Source organism: Blastomyces dermatitidis, assembly GCF_000003525.1.
Source record: "Blastomyces dermatitidis ER-3 genomic scaffold supercont1.1, whole genome shotgun sequence".
Classification (NCBI taxonomy): domain Eukaryota; kingdom Fungi; phylum Ascomycota; class Eurotiomycetes; order Onygenales; family Ajellomycetaceae; genus Blastomyces; species Blastomyces dermatitidis.
The window spans coordinates 7,308,746-7,328,711 of NW_025544774.1; the positions used below are offsets into that span (position 1 = coordinate 7,308,746).

At 35.1% G+C, this 19,966-nt stretch overlaps 4 protein-coding genes across 6 annotated transcripts; 1 reads left to right on the plus strand and 3 right to left on the minus strand.

The window, feature by feature from the left end:
• Positions 1 to 774: 774 nt before the first annotated feature.
• Positions 775 to 1,545, minus strand: BDCG_01038 (uncharacterized protein; the record flags this gene model as incomplete). The annotated part of the gene is made up of 2 exons (XM_045416547.1): positions 775 to 1,086; positions 1,150 to 1,545. 2 exons carry the CDS (start codon positions 1,543 to 1,545, stop codon positions 775 to 777), a joined length of 708 nt encoding a protein of 235 aa, XP_045272251.1.
• An 889-nt stretch (positions 1,546 to 2,434) lies between these two features.
• Positions 2,435 to 5,533, minus strand: BDCG_01039 (allantoicase; the record flags this gene model as incomplete). The annotated part of the gene is made up of 4 exons (XM_045416548.1): positions 2,435 to 4,024; positions 4,102 to 4,506; positions 4,645 to 5,075; positions 5,314 to 5,533. The coding sequence occupies 4 exons, from the start codon at positions 5,531 to 5,533 to the stop codon at positions 2,435 to 2,437; spliced, it is 2,646 nt and encodes an 881-aa protein (XP_045272252.1).
• Positions 5,534 to 5,877: 344 nt separating this feature from the next.
• On the plus strand, positions 5,878 to 6,659 carry BDCG_16258. 3 transcript variants are annotated; one of them, XM_045425511.1, is made up of 3 exons: positions 5,878 to 6,346; positions 6,411 to 6,472; positions 6,625 to 6,659. In XM_045425511.1, exon 1 carries the CDS (start codon positions 6,113 to 6,115, stop codon positions 6,317 to 6,319), a length of 207 nt encoding a protein of 68 aa, XP_045279408.1. In that variant the 5' UTR covers positions 5,878 to 6,112; the 3' UTR covers positions 6,320 to 6,346; positions 6,411 to 6,472; positions 6,625 to 6,659. The 3 variants fall into 3 exon arrangements, with proteins under 3 accessions (XP_045279408.1, XP_045279407.1, XP_045279409.1); XM_045425510.1 differs by having other exon boundaries at positions 6,411 to 6,659; XM_045425512.1 differs by lacking the exons at positions 6,411 to 6,472; positions 6,625 to 6,659 and having other exon boundaries at positions 5,878 to 6,406.
• Positions 6,444 to 7,192, minus strand: BDCG_16259 (uncharacterized protein). The gene is made up of 3 exons (XM_045425513.1): positions 7,002 to 7,192; positions 6,780 to 6,926; positions 6,444 to 6,704 (listed from the first exon to the last, which is right to left on the minus strand). The coding sequence occupies exons 1-3, from the start codon at positions 7,114 to 7,116 to the stop codon at positions 6,547 to 6,549; spliced, it is 420 nt and encodes a 139-aa protein (XP_045279410.1). The 5' UTR covers positions 7,117 to 7,192; the 3' UTR covers positions 6,444 to 6,546.
• Between the last annotated feature and the right edge of the window lie 12,774 nt (positions 7,193 to 19,966).

Sequence of the window (19,966 nt, forward strand, 5' to 3'; positions counted from 1 at the left end):
GTGGAACAACCATAATCCGGTATGATTGAGTGCTACAAAATCAGTTCCTACCTAATGAAGAAGCAGCACCCTCACAATAGCCCAGCCAAGCCAAGCCTTCTAACTATCAAAAGGTATTTAAATTACCTCCCCCATTCTAGAAAGTCTACTAGAAAAAACCTGCATATATATCCGGTACTTCTTCTTACATTCCTAATTTCCTCAATTTCAAGATCCATAAAATATCACCACCATTCAAACGGACTCACAGGAAAACGCCAAGAAAAATTGAAAAGAAATAATAATAAGAGATGTCCCGTTTATACCGCGCCGCTGCGTTTCATTTCCTTTCGTTCAATTGCGTCAAATGCCCCCGAGTGCGAGACGTGTAGATTCAAGTTATACAGGTTAGTTTTCCAGTTCTAGCTCTGGAACACGTTTCGGCTATGTTCGCGGATCACAGGCGGCGTCCACATGCCCCTGAAGTGTAACGAGCCGGCTTACCCTTATTGGACGGCCGGCGTCGGGTACGGAACGGAGAAGACTACATACCATATGTATAGTCAAAGGGTGTACATATTAGCCAAACGATGCTTTTCGACGTGATTAGTGAAGAAAACGGGGGAGAGGGGTTCAAAGGCTGGATAGACAGGTTGGCTTCACTTGATGCAGAATGGCGTTATCAACTGCCTGGCTGGCAACTCTCCTCGCGTTGTTGTGGTTGTCAACAACCCCACGGGGTTGAGATCTACACGTATATATGCGACTCGGTTAGATTTCAGATAGTATCGTTTTTCATTCGGGAAAGAAATGGGGTTGCAAGGTTTTATTCTTTTTTATACGAGCCTCTGGGATATCAAAAAATTCCACAGTTCCGCCAAACACCACGGTTTCTAACGTCCGCCCCGATTCCCCTATATCTTCTTCCTGGTCCTGCTCGCGCCAATTAGGCGGCGTAACCTGCCGCGGCGTGCTTGGCAAGCCATGGTAGAGATATGTGAATAGCAGGTGCCCCCCGATTTCATGAAAAAAGAGGTTTACGAATTGGAACTGAAAGCGTCGGAGTACTTGTCGTGATTCAGATGCGTTTACCATGTCCTCGACGAGCTGTGATTATATTTATGATTAAATTCAATTGTAAACGTCTATTAGGTCCAGGGAGTAACTCACCTGCTTATTTAGGAGTATTTCATGCTTCAAAGGGTTAAAAGTCCCACTCCAAACGTCGCGATGGTGGCAGGCAGGGTTTGCGGGGTCTGTCATGTTTCCATCAATAATAATCAATGGTGTCTGCATATACATTATGTCTACAAATCTGTCGATGGAGTTAGCTATTCCTGCATCTGAGATACCGAGGAACTGCTGTAGATGACTTGGTAAGTTTTCATCAAAGGCGCGAGTAATCCTGGTCATGGCCGCCCTTGCGGTTCGTGAAGAAAGGAGACCAAGAGTTATATCTAGTGCTAAAGCGACATAGATGTATTGCTCTGTGTCACAGTTCTGTCGGACTAGTCTCTGAGAACCTCGAGCCCGTTTTAGTATTCGATGCCTGGGTAGGGAGAGCATGTTTGATAATATGTAGGTAGAAAAATGAATGCAAATGGCAAATTCGCAAAGAGCTTAGAAGGCTAGTAAAAGACAGTGGTTCGTATGTAGCAGTTTTAATGATGCGATAGCGGAGGTGTAGTTGTAATCAGGAAGAAGATCGTGAGGGAAAAGGTATTCAGCAACCCTTTTTATACCATCTAGAAATATTAGAATTTCCCGATATGGACAGTTCATGTCACCAAGAAGGACATTTTTCCAGCTACTCGGTGATATGAGTAGCTCTGCTCTGCATATTGTTACAGAGAATGCCATCGACTGTCAATTGTGAATATATGCTGTTTGATTGAAGTATGCCACTTGACTATATCCATGCAAATATAGCTGGCAAACAGTTTAGACAGACTCTGAACCTCGCTCCACAGGCGCACAAATCCCAGATATACAAAAGCTATGTATATCTCGTGCGGCGGAGTCAATCTCACCCAGTCCCTGGTGGAAGAGTGATTCATCTGTGGCATTGATGAAGTGCGTGCAGTCAGAAACGACAAAGCAAAGTTCAAAAAGAGGCATGTGTTAAAATTATTGTAGGCTTATTTAAAAATGACCATCCCTCCATGACCATTTACCTGGCCCATCAAGCATTTGCCAATCTTGCACGAAATGGAGGATGTTGGTTTGTCGTCTCCTGAAATCCCAGCCGGGACATTAATTTATATCACGTGAAATTGAATTGTCTTGGCACTTGCTCCACCCCTAATAACATCAGAGACAGATATCAAATAGAATTGATGTATTCTACATAAACGCACCAAAAAGCCTTCTTTTTTTGAACCTTACTACCACAATAGCACGCCCAGGCCAACCCCGATTCCTCGAACAAAAAAAAGGGGCTTTCATGCTCAATACATTACGTCTCAGCTCGATCAAACTTATTGAGAAACTCCGTCGGTACGGTGGGTATATACTTCCTCTCCCTCTCTCGATTCACACCTCCAAACCCAGCACCATAGCTCACAAGCATATCTGTACTTGTCGGTAGTGAAAAGGGGAGAGTGCTCGTTGGGTTTAAGAGAATCGTTCCAGGGTCTGGTCTCAGCGAAGACACTGAAGAAGGTCGCGGCGGTGACGAGGGTGAAGGAGATTGGGGGATGTTAGCTGATGAGTTATTATTATTTATTGCATGTGGTGATGATGGTTCAGCTGTGGAGTCTCCATCAGTGGAGGTGGATTTGGGAATTTTGTCGACGGAGGGATGGGTTGTTGTGGTTGTCTGTGGGGTAGATCCATCTTTTGAATCTGAGGCGGGAGGAAGGGGAAGAAGACCTTTTTCTTTCTGTTGTAGTATCAGAGATTGCGGCTGGTGGATCTGATCGAGGAGGGATGGGTCCTTTTGTAAGGCGAGGAGATATTTCATTGCGGCCTTTGGGAGACCCCGTTCGCCAACCTCGGGCCGGTAGAGCTTCACGGCATGCAGGAGTTGACTCGGAGTAAGTTGTTGAAGTTGTTGAAGAGTCATGATGAGAGAGTCAGGGTCATCGCCCAGCGAGGAGAAACACTGGAGCCACTGGAGTAGTTGGATGACAGGAGCTAGGTATTTTCGAGCAGAATCAACAGTGGTGTCTCCAGTGCATGATGTCGAGCCGTTCTCGTAGTGCTCTGGTTGTCGATTGTTGTTACGTGCCCAATCTTCTAGCGCAGAAACGTTCATCCGAATTTGCATAGCTTTCGTTCGAGCCAGATATCGTCTTGTTGTCATAATGCGATTGAAAAGTTCCGCTCCTAACCAGTATAAAAGCTGGGCCAAAATCTGTGCTGTAATGATAGAATGCACGTCGTATAAATCTAAGACAAATAACGTTGACGAAAGTAAAGAGGTAATATTCCGTGGCGACACCTGTGCCCTCCGTTTCGGCGACGGAGGTCGAAGGGTCTTTTCTAGTGGCTCTGGTTTTACCTTCGTTTTCGTGCGGAAGAGTTTCCATTCGTTCTGGAAATGAACATCTTCAAACCCGGGGATGGTTTCATGGTCCAGCATGGCTGTATCCAGAACTTTGTCCATCCGCCTCTCTGCATCCCGGATGATAAGGATAAAGATTTCGTGTATTAGTTCAGCAAGATGACGCTGAAATCCCACTGTAGCTTCAACCAGGCCGCCATCTTTCTTTAGGTAATGTAGGAGAAGGGTTGCATTCGATATCCAAAAGGCCAAAATCGTCATATCCCATTGATGTTTTTCCACCACCTCGTTGATCCGCTCCATTGCAGAAATTAGTAATTTGGCTAGCAGCTCAGGGCTCGCATGGTAATGGGCGTATCGAGCGCTGAGAAAAAGAAGGTTGGCTGGGACAGGCTTCTGCGACGGAGACCGCTGAGGCGTCATGTTTGAAATAATAATGTCCAAAATCCTTTCAAGTTCATTCTCTTGGAAAACAAACATCTGATCATTAAGGCACCTGTCCCATACGAATTCCTGTTGATCTTCAAAATCCTCTGGTAACTATATTATTAAAGGCACGGAAGAGTCAGTAATATTTACCCATCTTCACACCAAAAGACTACACTCCCAAAACATACCTCGAGCTTCTCGTCAAGCCCTAAACTCGACAAGTCGACTTCCAAATTAATGGCACTCTCCTCCATCATCATTCGCCTCTTCATTTCATTCTCAGCCATTTCCTCCTCGAATCTATTATGCGAAAACCCAAATTCATAGAAGTCGCCCGCAGTCGCGGATGCGCCAAAACTATACCCATTCTCTTGTAGGTATTTCGAGATGTCCGTCCCCGGCTGTACAAAGTCAAACGCCGTCCCACCGGAAGATGATTTGATATCCGGCGATGCGCCATAATCGAGGAGAATTTTCGCAATGGTCTTATGTCGGTTCGTCATCGCCCACATGAGCGCACTCCACCGATTACGGTCTTGCTTGTCGACATCCGCACCCGCCTCGAGTAGTGCAGAAACCACTTCTTGATGTCCCTGTTATTATTTAAAGAAAAGAAAAGGATTCCCTTCGTCAGCCTCAGAATATCAACACTATTTGGGTCGAAACTAGAAGTTTTCGAATTCGTTTCATTGCCCTCCGAACGAAATCAACAAGGAACCGTTATCACGTACGAAACAGCTCGCATATATCAGGGGCACCGTCCCCTCCTCGTCGGGAGTATTGACATCCACATATTGTCTCGCTTTCCCCTTTACAAGCCTTCGCACCCGTTCCACGTCGCCATTGCTGGCCGCCATATTCAAGCTCTTTTGTAACACATCCCGCTTTTCTTCGTCCGACATTTTATCGTCCGTGGCGATATCGTCCTCATCTACACCGACCGATTCCACTTCCCTGTGTGCTGCCTGCGCTGCCAACATCTCCATCAACCTGGCATCGGAATCTTTCAATTCCCCCGTCGTCGTTGAGTCGGCATCAAGGTAGTGGTTGTGGGTATACCGGGCGTGGATGTTGTACTCTTCGTCATGGCTTCCATCATCGAGCGCGAGGTTAAAGGATAGCGGCTTTGCGGGAATGGGGTTTGTGAGGAAATGGGATTGACCTGACAGAGAACTCGGCATGTCTGGTCAGTAATTTTCATCCAGGTAGATAAAAAGGCACAGAAGAAAACCTAGCGTCGTAGGCACCCTGCAGTCCTCAATCCAAATCGGCAAAGAAGAATACAAAAGCCACCAGTACATATCAAACCCCAGATCCAGGGAGGGAAAGTATCAAAATCTCCCTTTCCATTCCTAGAGCAAACTAGGGACTAAAAAATGAAACTATCAAGCAACCCTCACCTTGCCACGCATCATATATCTCCGTTTCGGTCCCAAAAACCGGCACAGACCGTCTATCGTCCAGCGACGTAGGTAAGTCATCAGGCAGCTGTCTCGGTTTGGGCGCGATATCACCACCTTCCTCTCCACCGTTATCATAATCACCGTTGCCCGCAACGCCGATGCTCTTGTTGTTCAAACCGAGCTGCTCCTCCCCCGGCCGGGGCTCCCCGGCGTCCATTATTGTGATTTATTCCTATCGTACGATATAAGGCAAACTGCTAGCGATACTTTGGGCAATTATGAGATCATTCAATTAGTCAATTAGACTCCCAGTGGGATAATAGAGGCAAGCCCAGGCTGGCTGGTTTGGGGCCATGGGCCGGCTAGGAATCGGAATGAGGGGAAGCGGAACGGTGAGTGGAGTTGGGTGAAATTGATTTAATTAATTGCTGAGCAAGGAGAAAGGAGAGCACAGGTAAATGGGCTTCCTTCTCCTGCTGCCTATATATTATTTACGTTTCGGTGGAGAGAGAAGGCCAGTTGGGAAATCGATATCATGATTCAATGAAGTTGAGATAGTTTGGGCGAGGGGTGTAGCCCTTTTGGCCACAGATGGCGGGGCTCCACAATGCCAAAACTTCCCACTCCCATATAAATTAGTAGCAAAACACCACAAAAAAATCAAAATATCCATGTTTCTCTAGAATCATTCAATTATCATCCAATACGCGTCGTTTTCAATCAAATATCATCCAAATACGCGTCTTTCTTACCTTTATCGTCAAATCCACATATATCAATCAACTCTTTTTTCAATATGCCTCGCAACGCCCGCTGTCCTGCTGCTTCACAAGCCTGTACAAAGACTCCTACTCTGCACCTCAGTCTCCCCACACTACCTGTTCCAGAAGTTCCAGTGGATAATGGAGAGGATCTGGTCAATGGTGAGATGAAAGAGCAGGTGGATGAGAAGGATATAGAGACTCAGTTTGAGAATTCTATATCTGTGAATTCCTATCTCTGAACCATCTCATACAGATTGTATGAACAGGTGATTATCAATGAGATAAAGAACAAGAGAGATGATAAAATGATTAATGAGTAGAAAGAAGAAGAAGAATCAGAAGAATGAATCTACAACTTCTACAATCAATTCTTTTATATAGATCTCTCAAATGTCAGTGATTATATTCCCTTCTTCAGCTCTGGCAGCTTCAAGTTCATTCAATATAGCATTCCCAAGTGAGATAATCAATGTGATGATGATGAAATATATGATGGAAGGAATAGAAGAACTGAATTCACAATCTCATTATCATCCACATCCAGATCTGCTGTTGAAATCTTCCATCGAATCCGCTGTTGAAATCTTCCATCAAATCCGCCGTTGAAATCTTCCATCAAATTCACTGTTCAATCTTGCATCGAATCCACTGTTGAAATCTTCCATCGAATCCGCCGATGAAATCTTCCATCAAATCCACCGTTCAATCTTCCATTGAATTCACTGTTGAAATCTTCCATCGAATCCGCCGATGAAATCTTCCATCGAATCCACCGTTGAATCTTCCATCGAATCGACTGTTGAAATCTTCCATTGAATCCTCCGTTGAAATCTTCCATCAAATTCACTGTTCAATCTTGCATCGAATCCACTGTTGAAATCTTTCATCGAATCCGCCGTTGAAATCTTCCATCAAATCCACCGTTCAATCTTCCATCGAATCCACTGTTGAAATCTTCCATCGAATCCGCTGTTGAAATCTTCCATCGAATCCGCCGTTGAAATCTTCCATCAAATCCGCCGTTGAAATCTTCCATCGAATCCACTATTGAAATCTTCCATCAAATCCGTCGTTGAAATCTTCCATTGAATCCACCGTTGAATCTTCCATCGAATCGACTGTTGAAATCTTCCATTGAATCCTCCGTTGAAATCTTCCATCGAATCCACCGTTGAATCTTCGATCGAATCCACTGTTGAAATCTTCCATTGAATCCATCTCCAATTGAAAGCAGTCCAATACCTCAATTTGATGAATACTTCAATTGATTGACAAGGGAACAGTTGCTTGATATGAATATTGACAAGAGTATATTTCAAATTATAAGAGATGGGTTAAAAAGTCTATTATGACAGATTAAATTGCAGAAATTCAAATCATCTCTATCAACTGCTTATAGTGATGAGAGCAGATCTCATACTGCTTCCATCTCTAAATCTATATTATAATTGAATGAATTGCAATCTGAATCTTTCTAGTTATTACAATACTATTCTATATGAGCAGATCTGAAATATTCTTTTGTATCTTTTTCTCTCATAAAGTTCTCAACTGTATGATGTAAGAAAGCTTCAAAATCTCTATATCTTCTAATTTATTTCTTCAACGCGTGAAAAGACTTCTCTATAGAATTATAATCAGGTGAATATAATAATAAGAATAATAGTTCAACATCTGCATCTCTGCAAAGATTCTTCAATTCTTGAGATCAATAAGTATTACAATTATTCATCACTAAGTAGTGATATTATGACAGATATATTACTTATGAAAACAGAATTTTCCCAGCTCTCTCTGAAAATTAGTAGTAAAACATCATTAAAAAATCAAAATATCTGCATTTCTCTAGAATCATTCAATATCATTCAATACATGTCTTTTTCAATTAAATATTATTCAAATATGTATCTTTCTTATCTTTATTATTAATATAATATCTCAACTCTGTGATTTCATTATCAATGAGATTGTACATCTTCTTAAGAATGATTATATATCTGCTGAGATTATATAAAGTATTGATTATTATCTGACTACTGTATATTAAATTTAATGAAATCTTTACTGCTTTAAAACTGCTAGAAAATCTGATTTAATATATAGTGTAAAGTCAAAGATCACATCAGATATCTTATCAGAATTAGAGAATTTTTTCAAGATATATTCAACTATATATTATAATAAGACTGTCTACTTTATGAAGAATAAATTTAATATTGATATTCACTCACAGTCAATATCTAGATTATTGAAGAAACTGAATTTAATATAAAAGAAAATGATTAATATTTTAATTAAATATTACTTAATATATAGAATTTACTAATTTATTAGTTCTATAATATAAATTAAACTCATAGTTACTTAATATAATGAAGAACTTTAAGCTGAATAATATATTTAACTCACTTAGTATCTCTCTGATCAACAGATCTTTTTAAATGAGAGTGCTGTGAATAAATATATAGCAGATTAATGATATGAATAATCAAGCAGAGAATTTTCTTATTATATTAGAAGACTCTGTAAATAATCTTGAAGATAATTAATCTTATCTATAATAACTGTTAATAAATATCTTGATTATAATATATATCAGAGATTCTACAATACAGAGAGATTTAATAAGTTCTTACATCTTCAGATACTACTTAAATATTAACAGAGTTATTACTACTTAGTAATAAATAATTGCAATACTTATTGATCTCAAGAATTGAAGAATCTTTGCAGAGATACAGATATTGAACTATTATTCTTATCATTATATTCATCGGACTATAATTTCATAGAGGAGTCTTTTCACGCGTTGAAGAAATGAATTAGAAGATATAGAGATCAGTTAGATACTCAGTTTAATAAAGATTTTAAAGCTTTTTTACATTATACAGTTGAGAACATTATGAGAATAAAAGATGTAAAAGAATATTTCAGATCTGCTTATATAGAATAGTATTATAATAATCAGAAAGATTCAGATTGTAATTTATTTAATTATAATACAGATTTAAATATTGAAGCAGTATAAGATCTGCTCTTATCACTATAAGTAGTTAATAGAGATGATTTGAATTTCTGTCATTTTACCTGCTATAATGAACATTTTAATTCATCTCTTATAATTTGAAATATACTCTTTGTAATATTGATATCAAGTAACTGTTCTCTTGTTAACATCTGTAAATAATTCAATTCAAATTCTTTCTTCTGAAGAATGAACTTAGTATCTAATAAATCAGAAGCTTTATTAGATCTTCAGATTGTTAATCATTTGAAGTATTCATCAAAGAATAAATCTGCTTATTCACTGAATTGAGATATTGAACTGCTTTGAATTGAAGATGAATTTAATGAAGTCAACAGCAGAATCAATGAAGAGTTTGACAGTGAATTCAATGAAGAATTCAACAGTGAATTCAATAAAGAGTTTGATAAAAGATTTGATAGCAGATTTGAATATAAATAATAATGAAATTGCGAATTCAGTCTTCTATTTCTTTCATCATATATTTCATCATCATTACATTGATTATCTCACTTAAAAATGCTATATTTAATGAAGTTGAAGCTGCTGAAGCTGAAGAAGAAAATATAACTACTGATAATTAAGAAGTCTGTATAGAAGAATTAAATGTAGAAGTTATAGATTTATTTTTCTGATTCTTCTTCTTCTTTCTACTTATTAATTATATTATCATCTTTCTTAGACTGGCCGCCAGAACTATGAATTTCACGTTTGGTTTCATTTGGTCTGATCTCATACATTTCTTGGCGTGAATCCCGCTGGGACTGACTATCAAAAAAACATGTAAAGTGACTATATATCAGATCTTAAAATGAAACCATGACTTGAAAAAAATGAGAAAGTGATCTCATTTAATCTCATTTAGTCTCATTCTTAGTATAAAGTTACTATTTTTAGACATTTTAAGGTTTTTTTTAGACTATTTTTAATTTTTTAAAAAGTAATGCTTTTTGATAACACTTAAATGAGATTTAAAGTCATTTAAAGCAATAAAAATAATTTAAATTGAGAAGTGAAAATCATAATCTCATTTGAAAAATGTGATAAGAGTAGACAGTAAGTTTCACTGAAAGAGTATGAGACTACTATCTAATGTTAAAACTGTGTAATGAGATCAGTTGAATTGATAATGAAACTATCAAAAAATCTAGTTCTGATCTCAGACACGGTCACACAGTCAGTCTAATCTTTCTTGAAGAAGTCTCAATCATTGCTTTGTTATGTTTAATACTATTTATTCAACTTGCAATCTCACTACTCAGAAGTTGAATATGAGTATTATTATATACTATTCAGCAAGTGCTCTGCTCAAAGTTATAATAATTTATCTTTTGACAATGTAATTGAGCAGTTATCTCATATTCAACCTGTAAAGAATCTCATTTCTTTGATTATCAATTTCAAATCTTCTTCAGTTATTAACTGATGACTATGATTCTTGAACATGTAGATAGCTTTTCATCATTGAATATTTCATGAATTTAAGAGAATTTCACAGAATTGTGATAAGACTTGCAGAATGATGAGATTGTTTCTTCTTTAATAGCAAGAGCTCTTTTTAATGTCAATATCTGAGTTATTAATTGTAAATCAAACACATCAATAAAAGCTGCAGAACTGCATATTACAGATGTATTTAAAGATAGTATTGAAATATTAAGAAGATTGAAAGAAGAAATGACTTCAATAGTAAGATCACTCATCTTCTTCTTATATAACTTCTTCAAAAGATTAATTATTCTTTTTCAATTCTTCTTCTTCTCAATAGTGATTTTATTGATCCGGAATTCACATTTGTATAATGTGATAACAGCTGTATAATCTACAACTTTCACCTTCTTGAACATCTGCTTTGTAATATACTTCTTAGCTATCATTTCTACAGTATATTGAATATGAAAGAAGCTGACAGTTGAATCATTTACTAAGACAGTTCAGTATTTAATCTTAATAGAATTTTTTATCTTATTAATAATCACCTGTTTATATAATCTATATGAGATATCAGGCTCAGATGTAGAGATTCATGAATATTAAGAATTCTCAGACTGAGTCTCTATATTCTTCTTATTTATCTGCTTCTTCATCTCATCATTGACTGAATTCTCTTCATTATCCGGAATTTCTGAAACAGGTAGTTTGAGAAGACTGAGGCATAGAGTAGAAGTCTTTGTATAAGCTTACAAAGTAGCAGAACAGCAGACATTGTGAAGTATATTTAAAAAAGAGTTAATTGATATATATGAATTTAATGATAAAGATAAGAAAGACGCGTATTTAAATGATATTTAATTGTAAAAAACATGTATTGAATGATATTGAATAATTCTAGAGAAATGCGAATATTTTGATTTTTTAATGATATTTTGCTACTAATTTTCAGAGAGAGCTGGGAAAATTCTATTTTCATAAGTAATATATTTATCATAATAACCTCATTAATATTTGAGTAGTATTCAGACACATACAAACTTATTAATCTCTCTATATTGTAAAATCTCTGATATATATTATAATTAAGATATACACAGTGAGGCTTCAGAGCAGAAGAATCTATATGTGTTTATAGCAGCTGAGAATTGATGATTGAGAATGACTGAGAATCAGAGTGTATGTATTTATAGCAGCTAAGAATCAGTGATTAAGAATGACTGAGAATCAGAGTATATATGTTCAAGAATGAAGCAGTTGAAATCTGTGAAGTGTAATAGAATAGTCTATATGATTGATCAGGTGCAGTCTGTTACATTAGTTCTTTTCTTTCAGAAGCAGTTCTCATCAGTCAAGAACTGCTGTTTCAGATAACATAGAACTTGAAGTTCAGATCAGTTGATCATAGCTGACTCATTTCATAAGATATTATCAGTCACAGCTGTGTGATCTCTCATTAAGAATATTTTCAATCTCTTATTTAAGCTTATTATCTTCTTCTATGATCTCTGGCAGCTGTCAGTTGAAAGTCAGTTAAGAAGAGAATGAATCAGTGACAGTGCAGTGAAGTAAGCTTGTATGAAAGACATTATGAATCTCTGATAATATGTCAAGATGATAGTTGTGACTATCTAGAACTTCTATCACTTTATATCTGACATGACAGTAATCTAGTATACAAGATGAACATGTGATTCATATATTCTTAAGATTTAATTATATTATATCTTCTATCTTATATTGTTCAGCAGAGTGTCAGTGAACATTAATTCAATCTTCTTGATTCTGTTTAGCACTTGCTATAAAGACTTCTACTCAATCATGAGTATCTTGAAGTTTTATTACTATATTATCAGTGATCTGAATCAGACTGTGAGGGTTCAGTGTGAACTGTGTGATCTCTAGAAGATCTAACACCTTTATATGATAACTGTATATAAGGAAGAACAGGCTTATATCTGTTGAAACAGCATCTTGATCATTGATAGTGATCTCTGCATGTAGAAGAAGATTATGTCAGTCAGCTTATAAGTGATTACAGAACTTATAAAGATAATTCTTTACAGTCTGAATTATTCATTCTGATGCATTATTAGTCTCAGAATGATAGACAGTTAACAGACAGTATGTAATCTTAAGAACTTGACAGATTCTTGTTCAGAGAGTACTCACAAATTGATGATTTTAATCTGATACTGTAGATCTCAGTAACTCATGTATTCAATAGAACAGACTTCTTAGAAAAGCTTCAGTGACTTGTTTAATATTCATCTTATCATTTCAGCAGGCCTTTTCTACAGTTCTTTCACAAAATGATAGAGAAATAACAGTTACAGTTTCAGATAAAATATCTGATGCTGTTTAATATCTCAGATCAGTAGAACTTCTGAGAGATCATTTGATACAGTTGTTCACAACCTGAATGACTGATTATATATGAATCATGCATCTCTTGCATTATCTGAGTGTGTAAGAGTTTGAAGTGAAGAACTCAACATCATTCACAGAACTGTAGAGTGTTATTATCATTGATTGAGTATTCTGAGATGTTAGCTCTTATATGTAGTTCTGAGAAGATTATTATTATTATTCTTCAATTATAGATGTATGCAGTCAGAGACTATGACATCTACCTGAGAACTTTAGTTCTCAGGGTTTTTTCTATGTCTGTAAAGTTAACTATTATACATTCATCAATTTCAGATATGCAAAATCAGAAAATTCCAGCCCAGAATACAAAAACTGTTTACAAATTGCAGTGTTTTAACATCTTTTGATACTTTGAAATCATTTGACAATATCATGATAAAAGAAAAGAGAAAAAGAACACAGTCTCAAAGATAGACACATTAAATAAATAGATAGAAAGAAATTGAAAGAAAAAGATAAAGAAAAAGATAAAGTAAAGAGAGACTATAACAAAACAAATTATTAAAAGAGAGTGTATAGCTGTTTTAACAGACTATATCTGATTTATTTCCTCCTCTTCATACTCAGATAATTCTGAATTTAGCCATTTTCTTATAGCTGCTTGAGTTTCTGATAGAAAGTCTATTAAGTATTTAATTCCTGTCTCAGTTGAGAATAAGAATCTCATATTTAATTGATTTAGATCATACTTCTCTTTCAATCTGGCTCTGAGACTATTGTATAATGCACAGTGCATTACAATATGCTCAGGATTCTCATTTGTATTGCAGAATGAGCATTCTATTGAGTCAAATCTATCATCAAATCTTTGTATATAAGATTTGAAATAGCCATGTCCTAGTTTCAGCTGTATTATAGATGAGAATATTTTCTTTTTACATTTAATTGAACAAGATTTCCACTTGGGTTTTGTTTCAAATCTTGAATAATGTATACTCTTCTTTTGTTTCTGCCAGCTTTCATTCCACTTGTCTAAACAAGATTCTTTTATTTTTCTCTTTATAAAAGACCAGGACACAATTTTTTGAATAGATCTGCTTAATTCTGCACCCTTTTTTGCAGCTGAATCAGCCAGTTCATTACCATGAATATTCATGTGAGCAGGAACCCAGTGTAGATGAATTATCAGCTTTGATGTTCTTCTCTTTTGAATTTTCAAAACAGAGTTTAAGATCAGTTCAAGATTCATTTGACCATTATGAATCTGACTATTTCTAAGTCTTTTTAAAGCAGCTTGACTATCAGAGAATATCCATGCCTCTTTCAAACAATTTCCTCTTTTATGAGATTTTATTTCAATGAGTTTGAAAGCTTTCACTATTGCAAATAGTTCAGCATCAAAGACTTCACATTCAGAGCCTAGATTCCAGAAATCTGAGATAAAATTAATATTATCTTCAGTATAAGCAATGCCTGCGCCTAATCTATTCAAGTTCTCATTTTTTGAGCCATCTGAATAAACCAGAATAGAGTCTTTTATATTGATTGTAGAAATTCTCTTCAAATGCTGTTCATATTCTTTCTCTTTTGATAGTTCACTTATTTGTAAGTCTATAAGAGATTCAAGCTTTTCTCTCCAGGGAGATAACTTCTCATGATCAACTTTTTCAATATTTAAAGAAGAAAATTGATTTTTAATCAGAGAGCATAGTCTGTACAGTTGAGAAGGCATTTTCTTTGAAGAATTATTTTCATTTCAATCAAGAAATCTATTCCAATCCAGTTCATTTCCAGAGTTAATTGGTGGAAATGAAGAAGAGACTCTTTCTCTGATTATATGATTTGAGCTCATCTTTACAACTCTCAGAGCATAGTTCATACAGGCCTTTTCAAATCTAATAGCAGGAGTTCTGAGAAGAATCAGAGTGCTTCTTAATGTACTGCTTCAGTGAGCACTTGAAGAAGTTCATCAGTTTGAGCTGTTACATGTCATAATTCATTCAGTGTAGGTTCAGAAGAAGTCAAGATATCAGTTCAAGAACTCAGATCATTGTATCTGTCATTCAGTGAGTTTATAAGTTATTGTGAAGTATTTGAGCTTCTTATAATCTATGATTATCTCAAATTCAGAGACACTTTAGAGTTTAAAGTCTCATTCTTCTAGACAGTGTACAATTATGAGAAGTTCTTTATCATAGATCTCATAATTGCATTCAGCAGAACTCAGTTTCTTAGACATGAAGACACATGATCATAGAACATCTTCATTATTATATTATAATATTGCTTCTCCTGTTACATAGTCAGAGGAATCAGCTTTAACAACTGTCTCATGATCAGAGTTAAATATCATTAGTAGAGAGATATTAATGAACATCTTCTTCATCTGTGTGAATGTAGCTTCAGCATCTGCTGATCACTGAGATACTGATTTCTTCTTGATAAGTTCTGTAAGTAGTCTTGTGATATCTGACAAGTTTTGTATAAATTGCTGATAGAAGTTAGCAAATCTGATGAAGCTTCTCATTCAAGAATAGCAGAGACTTTCTCACAATTCATTCAAATTTTCTTATCAGCTTCTATAATTAGACTGACCGTGTGACCGTGTCTGAGACCAGAACCAGAATTTTTGATAGTCTCATTGTCAATTCAACAGATCTTATTACATGGTTCTAACATTAGATAGTAGTCTCATACTGTTTCAGTGAAACTTACTGTCTACTCTTATCACATTTTTCAAATGAGATCATGATTTCCACTTCTCAATTTAAATTATTTTTATTACTTTAAATAACTTTAAATCTCATTTGAGTATTATCAAAAAGTGTTACTTTTTAAAAAATTAAAAACAGTCTAAAAAAAACCTTAAAATGTCTAAAAATAGTAACTTTATATCAAGAATGAGACTAAATAGAACCAAATGAAACCACTTTCTCATTTTTTTCAAGTCATGATTTCATTTTGAGATCTGATATATAGTCACTTTGCATGTTTGTTTAATAATTAGTCCCAGCGGGATTCACATCAAGAAATGTATGAGACCAGATTAAATGAGATCAAACGTGAAATTCATGGTCTCAGCGGCCAGTCTATCTATAATAAAACTCAGATGTTTGATACTCTTGACTTCAAAATCACACTTGTCAATATCTATCAGTAGTTCTGCTTCTCATAGTCATTGTAATATCTTCTGTACATGTTCTTGATATTCTTTCCTGAACTCATCAGTGAAGATGAGAATGTTATCAAGATATGTAGATGTAACTTTATTAAGAAAATCTCAGAGTGCTCAGTTGATATACTTCTGAAATGTACTGAGAGTATTAGTCGGTCTGAAAGAGGTAACTATTTATTCAAAGAGATCATATTATGTTCAGAATGCTGTAAGTCACTCATCTTCTTCAGTGATGCAGATTTTATGAAACACAGCAATGACATCTAATTTTGTAAATCATTGAGCTTGTTCAATGCAAGCTAGAATTTCATTGATAAGAGATAGCAGATAGTAGTCTTTCTTTATTATTCTGTTCAGTTCTTGATAGTTTACACAGAATCAGAGTCTCTCATCTGATTTCTTTGCAAAGAGAATAGAGGCTGCAGTGAAAGAATTGCTAATGCATATAAATTCTTTATTCAATAGATTATTAAGTGTCTTTCAAAGAAGAAGAAGTTCATCTTAAAACATGTTATAAAGAGAGTCTCATGATGATTCAGAATTCTTATTATTCTTCTTCTCTAACTTGATACTGTGATTCACTTGAGAACCTTGTAAGAGAGATATGTTTGTAATATTATCTTATCAGAAGATATCTAGATATTCATGATATTATTAAGAGAGTTTCATACAGGAATCTGTTATTATAATATGAGATAACTTTTCTAGAGCCTTTTTAATATCAGTCAGACTAGACTGGCCGCCGGGATCATGAATTTCACATTTGGTCTCATTTGATCTGATCTCATACATTTCTTGACGTGAATTCTACTGAGACTAATCATTAAACAAACATGCAAAGTGACTATATATCAGATCTCAAAATGAAATCATGACTTGAAAAAAATGAGAAAGTGATCTCATTTGATTCTATTTAGTTTCATTCTTGATATAAAGTTACTATTTTTAGACATTTTAAGGTTTTTTTTAGACTATTTTTAATTTTTTAAAAAGTAACACTTTTTGGTAACACTCAAATGAAATTTAAAGTCATTTAAAGCAATAAAAATAATTTAAATTGAGAAGTGGAAATCATGATCTCATTTGAAAAATGTGATAAGAGTAGACAGTAAGTCTCACTGAAACAGTATGAGACTACTATCTAATGTTAGAACCGTGTAATGGGATCTGTCGAATTGACAATGAGACTATCAAAAATTCTGGTCCTGGTTTCAGACACAGTTACACGGTCAGTCTAAGCCTGACTGATGAAATAGATTGACACATGATTCTACTATTGATGATTCTTTCAGTGACTTCTTTTTCTGAGCATTTTATAGACATTGACAGAGATCTGTGTCAGGTTCATAGTCTTGTGAATGTCATCCTTGTGAACCCTATCATTGTTAGAGAATATTAAACTTCTGTTTTAAGTATTTAATAAGATGTCTTATTCAGATAGTCAGACAATTTCTAATATAAGATTATAATCAATATTATCAACTTCATCTATATAGATGTCTTCACACTGATGTTTTCTGACATCTATGTTTAGTTTCACTATTTAATGAGTACAAACATCTTTTGAATCATTGAATTCTGCAAGAAGTCAGAGTTTTAATAAGAAGATATACTGAAGATTATAATGTCTTATAACTGAAGATTTAATCATTGTATAGTAGCATAGATAACTGTCTATTATGACTTTCATATTATATATGTTATTAATCACAGTAGATATAAGAATCACATTCATTATTATTTTCTCTTCAAATTGTTATCATCTGATCTCTTCAAGTTGCTGTTTACAAATTTGAATAAAAGCTAATCTTTTCTCTGTTTCATCAGAATATTCTTATAGTTATCTTCTGAATCTTTCTTCACTGCAATATAATTGACACAGATAGATACTGATTCATTTCTTAAGTGAGAAGACATATAGACTTATTAGTAGTTGAAAGTAATATGTTCTGATCAGTTACAGTTGATATATACTTCATATTAATGTCAATCAGCAACTTCTTCAGAGGTGATCCCGGGAACTTGAAAGCCTGTTTAAACAGTGAAAACTCTTGCTTATGTATAGACATTTGAATCTATTCAATTCATGATATCTGCATCATTGCTGTTACTTCTCTTCAGTACAGATGTATAAGTAACTGAGATATAATGTCTTCTGTCACTGTTCTGTATACTCTTGAGCTTGATAAGATGATCATTCAATGTCTGAAGCTGTGTGCAGAAGTCTTTATAAGTCTGGTCTTTATCTATACTTATAAGAGTCTGTAAGAGTTTGAAAGTTAATATTTTCTTAAGCATGCTAATCTTTATTCAATCTTCTCAAGACTGATTACCTGCTTCTAGAATCTTGATATTGAAGTCAGAAATGAATGTTGTAAGAGAAGTGTTTCTCTGTCAGACACTCTGTAATCAATCTAATGCCTTCTATTGCATGGCAGTGTCTTGGAACTGAATATTAAAATGTTTCATGATATTATCAGATGTTTGCAATGCTGATTCACATGCTTTTATTCATGAATGAAACTTCTGTTTCATGCAATTCTTCAATCATTCATTGATATACTAATCTTGATTAATTAATAAATCAATGATATCTTCATCTACACTCAGTTTCACAAGCATTTCCATTCTTTATAATTATTAGAGAGTGAGATTGAAAGTATTAAAATATATGAAAGTATCTAAGCATTCTTTCAGTGCTTTTATATTCAATTCTGTAGATATTAAAATTATATGAGTTAATTATTGAATCTCTTCATATTGAAGTTATTGAGTTGCATGCATATCTGCTATCTGTTACTGTTATAATTTCAACATTGCTCAGAGTCACTGTGGCATCACATCTATACTCATATTTGAGAGTTTCATATTATCATTAGACATGATTATATTAATTGTCAGATGTATAATTGTATGAATATCTCATATATCTGAGATATCAGAACTCTCAGGTCTTTTACTGACATTCTTTTTGTAAGATCTTATTACAGAGTCAGAGTGACTGATGAGTAAGCTTCTATCTGAAGACTCAGTGTCTGTTTAACTGTGTTTCTCTTTCTTATACATTGTTACATGTTCAGATATCTCTCAATGAATAATTGTTCTTAATAAGAAGACAATGAACATTTTTCTAGTATAAGAGGCCTACACTGAATAGATCAGTATAATATTGATAGGTCTTATATAACAAAGAGAAAAATGTTAGAGAAGAAAAGAAAGAGAAAGTGTGAGAATCAGCAATTGAAGTGAATATTTATACACATACATGATAGTGTTTGTGATGAGGCTTCAGAGCGGAAGAATCTATACGTGTTTATAGCGGCTGAGGATCAGCAATTGAGAATGACTGAGAATCAGAGTGTACGCGTTCATGGCGGCCGAGGATCAGTGATTGAGAATGACTGAGTATCAGAGCATACGTGTTCAAGAATGAAGCGGTTGAAATCTGTGAAGTGTAGTGAAATAGTCTATATGATTGATCAGGCGCAGCCCGCCACACTCTTATTCAAAAAGATCAGTTAATCAGAGAGATACTAAGTGAGTTAAATATATTATTCAGCTCAAAGTTCTTCATTATATTAAGTAGTGTGGCGGGCTACGCCCGATCATATAGACCATTTCACTACACTTCATGAATTCCTGCTGAAAGCACTGATCGTCGGCCGCCCTGATCATCGGCCATTCCTGCCGAAAGCTCCGATTCTCAGCTGAAAACTCATGTCAGAGCTTCTATTCTCCCGCCTCAGAGCTTCATCTCATACATGTATAAATATCTATTCTGATTATACTCTTTTCCTTCTCTCTTTTTCCTTGTCTAATGTTTTTTACTTTTGTTATATAAGTTTCATATCTAATGTCAATCTCTTCAGTTGTAAGAATAAGTGC

What these genes read in the sequence shown, in the direction of transcription:
- BDCG_16258 (XM_045425510.1), top strand. Translation starts at nt 6,113, where the DNA reads ATGCCTCGCAACGCCCGCTGTCCTGCTGCTTCACAAGCCTGTACAAAG.
- BDCG_16259 (XM_045425513.1), bottom strand. Translation starts at nt 7,116, where the DNA reads ATGGAAGATTTCAACGGCGGATTTGATGGAAGATTTCAACGGCGGATT. An exon ending in ATTCGATGGAAGATTGAACG is followed by an intron (nt 6,927 to 7,001) that starts GTGGATTTGATG and finishes AAGATTGAACAG; the next exon opens with TGAATTTGATGGAAGATTTC. An exon ending in ATTCAATGGAAGATTGAACG is followed by an intron (nt 6,705 to 6,779) that starts GTGGATTTGATG and finishes AAGATTGAACAG; the next exon opens with TGAATTTGATGGAAGATTTC.